The following is a 2,634-nucleotide window of genomic DNA, read 5'->3' as shown; positions in this document are numbered from 1 at the left end:
TTTGAATGTACCTAAATTTAACTACAACAAATGTTTCATTATTAGATCTTGTTGTTTTAAATCAATTTGTTTATTTAATTTGAAAACAATAGTGAAATACAATGTAGTTGTTAATTTTTGCTTCTTTGATTGAAATACATTGTTCAATAAAAGATAAAAAATAAAGTGGTTTGTAAAGGTCACCTAATGTACATAATCATTAATTTAAATAATATACCAAATCATTATTTGCTTAATATGTACCTTCTTTTCAGTTCATTTTTACTGACATTTATTGATGCCATTACATGTGTACTTATGTGTATTTTTACAATCAATGCCGCTCTAATGATAACATTTGGATTTATGACTTGGTGTAATGACATGATTGAAAGATTTCCATCGTAAGTTATTTTTATATTATTAATATATAAACCAATGTAATATTTATAAATTACAATGTTGACAAGTCTTAACCCTAATGGGTTATAACTATTGTATAAACGTTGGTATATAAATATATAATATGTATCACTATTATTGGGCACATCATTTATATTATTTACGACCCTGTAACATAAAATATCGAAAAAAGTATACAAGTATGAAACCCACAAAACACCCGTGTCAAGAGGATTCATTTTTCTGGGGCTTTTGTTGGCAGGTTACTAAACCAGTACCCTATATTATTCATATTTAAAAATAAAAAAAAATGACAGAAAATTTTCTCAGGTAGTTTATTTAATTAATTCATGTTTAGTTTAATGGCAATATGTTATTGATTTGAATTTATTTATTTTATACCTAATAAATAATTGTTTATTATACATTAATAAAAATCTTATTAACATATTAATTTAAAGGTGTGAAATGGCTGCTGGAAATCCTATCGATATTCAAGATGGAATTGATACATCTGGTTTTTACTTTCAACTTGGAGTAGCTCAGGTATTCTTATAAATTTTTTTGAAACTTATGCATTTATTTATTAATCAAGTTAAAAACAATAATATGACAAATTAACTATAGTATACTGAGGCTTGGCTAACTTCTATTAAATTATGCAATGCTGAGTGAGGTGTGGTAGACACTAGAATGTATGTATAACATAGACTACTATAACATAGACTACAACTAGAATGTATAACATTAAGTATCAACTGGGCCAAAAATATTGAATAGAATATTTGTTACCTATATTCTTAATATCTTCATAATTACATTTTTATAGTTTGGAATATGGGCTTCATGGTCTTGCTGGGTTGGTTTGACAGTTTGCACCATGTGTAAACTTTGTTATTATCATCAAATGAGTAATATGAAAGCTTCAATGTTACGAGAAAGACAGAAACTTATTGATGAAGGTATGGCTGCGCCCACCCGAGTAACTCCATATACTACTCAAACAGATACTACTTCAGATGAAAGTAACAACTCTAAAATTGAATCAAAACCATCAAAATCTATTGATGTTAAAAATATTGAGTAGCTTATGATTTAATTATAAGTGTATTTTTTTATTATTCCATTAAATTTAAATTGTTATAAAATATAAAAAGGTTTTCTTTTTTTTTTTAAATGAAAAATCATACTTGTAATGTAAGTAATGTTTTGTGTTTTTAAAACTATCTAATATATATTCATGATAAATGTTAATAATTTATAATTATATTTTGTTTTATTAAAACATAGCATACAAACTATTCATGTTGTATACATTTTATTGTAGAAAAGATATTTTACATACATTTGTAATGTGTGTATGTATGTATGTATGTATGTATGATTAATTTGTTGTAAATATTTTGTTGATAAATTTAACAAGTTTATGTGAAGGCAGATTTTTATCTGTAGTATTTGCATAACTATTAAAATTAATACATATTAAAAAACCCAATAAGGAACTAATTTTTAATGTTTAAAACAAACTTAGTAAAATGTATAAATAAATGAATTACAATTATTGTTAAAATAAAGGATCTAACATATTATGATACTATTTTTTAGTACAAAGTATATTCAACAGAAACATCAAATAATATAGAAGTAAAAAATCATAGTAAGTAATATTTACTAAAGTTTAATTTTAAAATAAAAACAAACTTAACTACTAACAAATTCAATTTTATTTTCAATTTCAACATAATGTTCAGTTCCAACCAATTTTGATAAATGTGCACGCTGCATTGGTGACAAAGTCATTTTTGTCATAATTTTTGAAATGAAATCATCTAGTTCAAGATAGTTGACTTCTAAAGAGTATTCAATGCATTTCTAAAGTAAATACAAAATAATAATTAAAAATATTATAAATTCAAATTGTAATTTATGATTTTATATGATAAAATATAATATCGTAGCTACATATCTTATAAGTTATATTAAATAAATAAAACGAGATAAATGTAGTAATCACTGTAACTAGGGCACTATAGATACAGGTATGCTACGCCGCCATTTTGCGACTAATAATGTTATGTGAATTTGAATTTCTCCCTCTTTATTTTATCATTTTATCATTGATAAATGAGTCGCAAAATGGTGGCATAGCATACCCATTCTATGTAGAGCCTTACTGTAACTAAAGTAAAACCAAGGACAATACAATTTTTTTTTTCAGTTTTGGTTAGAAATTATCATTTTTTTTTAGTAAGT

The 2,634-nt window shown here is 24.3% G+C and overlaps 1 protein-coding gene across 1 annotated transcript; it reads left to right on the top strand.

The window, feature by feature from the left end:
* The first annotated feature begins 222 nt into the window (after positions 1 to 222).
* On the top strand, positions 223 to 1,555 carry LOC115032980 (transmembrane protein 179-like). The gene is made up of 3 exons (XM_029492394.1): positions 223 to 383; positions 843 to 927; positions 1,211 to 1,555. The coding sequence occupies exons 1-3, from the start codon at positions 238 to 240 to the stop codon at positions 1,466 to 1,468; spliced, it is 489 nt and encodes a 162-aa protein (XP_029348254.1). The 5' UTR covers positions 223 to 237; the 3' UTR covers positions 1,469 to 1,555.
* The last annotated feature ends 1,079 nt before the right edge of the window (positions 1,556 to 2,634 follow it).

This window comes from Acyrthosiphon pisum, unplaced genomic scaffold, assembly GCF_005508785.2.
Source record: "Acyrthosiphon pisum isolate AL4f unplaced genomic scaffold, pea_aphid_22Mar2018_4r6ur Scaffold_21422;HRSCAF=23945, whole genome shotgun sequence".
NCBI lineage: Eukaryota > Metazoa > Arthropoda > Insecta > Hemiptera > Aphididae > Acyrthosiphon > Acyrthosiphon pisum.
The sequence above is the reverse complement of the archived record's forward strand: the minus strand, read 5'-3'. Positions and strand labels throughout refer to the sequence as shown.

Coding starts and splice junctions, on each gene's coding strand:
- LOC115032980 (XM_029492394.1), top strand. CDS start 238: ATGTACCTTCTTTTCAGTTCATTTTTACTGACATTTATTGATGCCATT. Junction 384..842: donor ATGATTGAAAGATTTCCATC/GTAAGTTATTTT, acceptor ATTAATTTAAAG/GTGTGAAATGGCTGCTGGAA. Junction 928..1,210: donor TTCAACTTGGAGTAGCTCAG/GTATTCTTATAA, acceptor ACATTTTTATAG/TTTGGAATATGGGCTTCATG.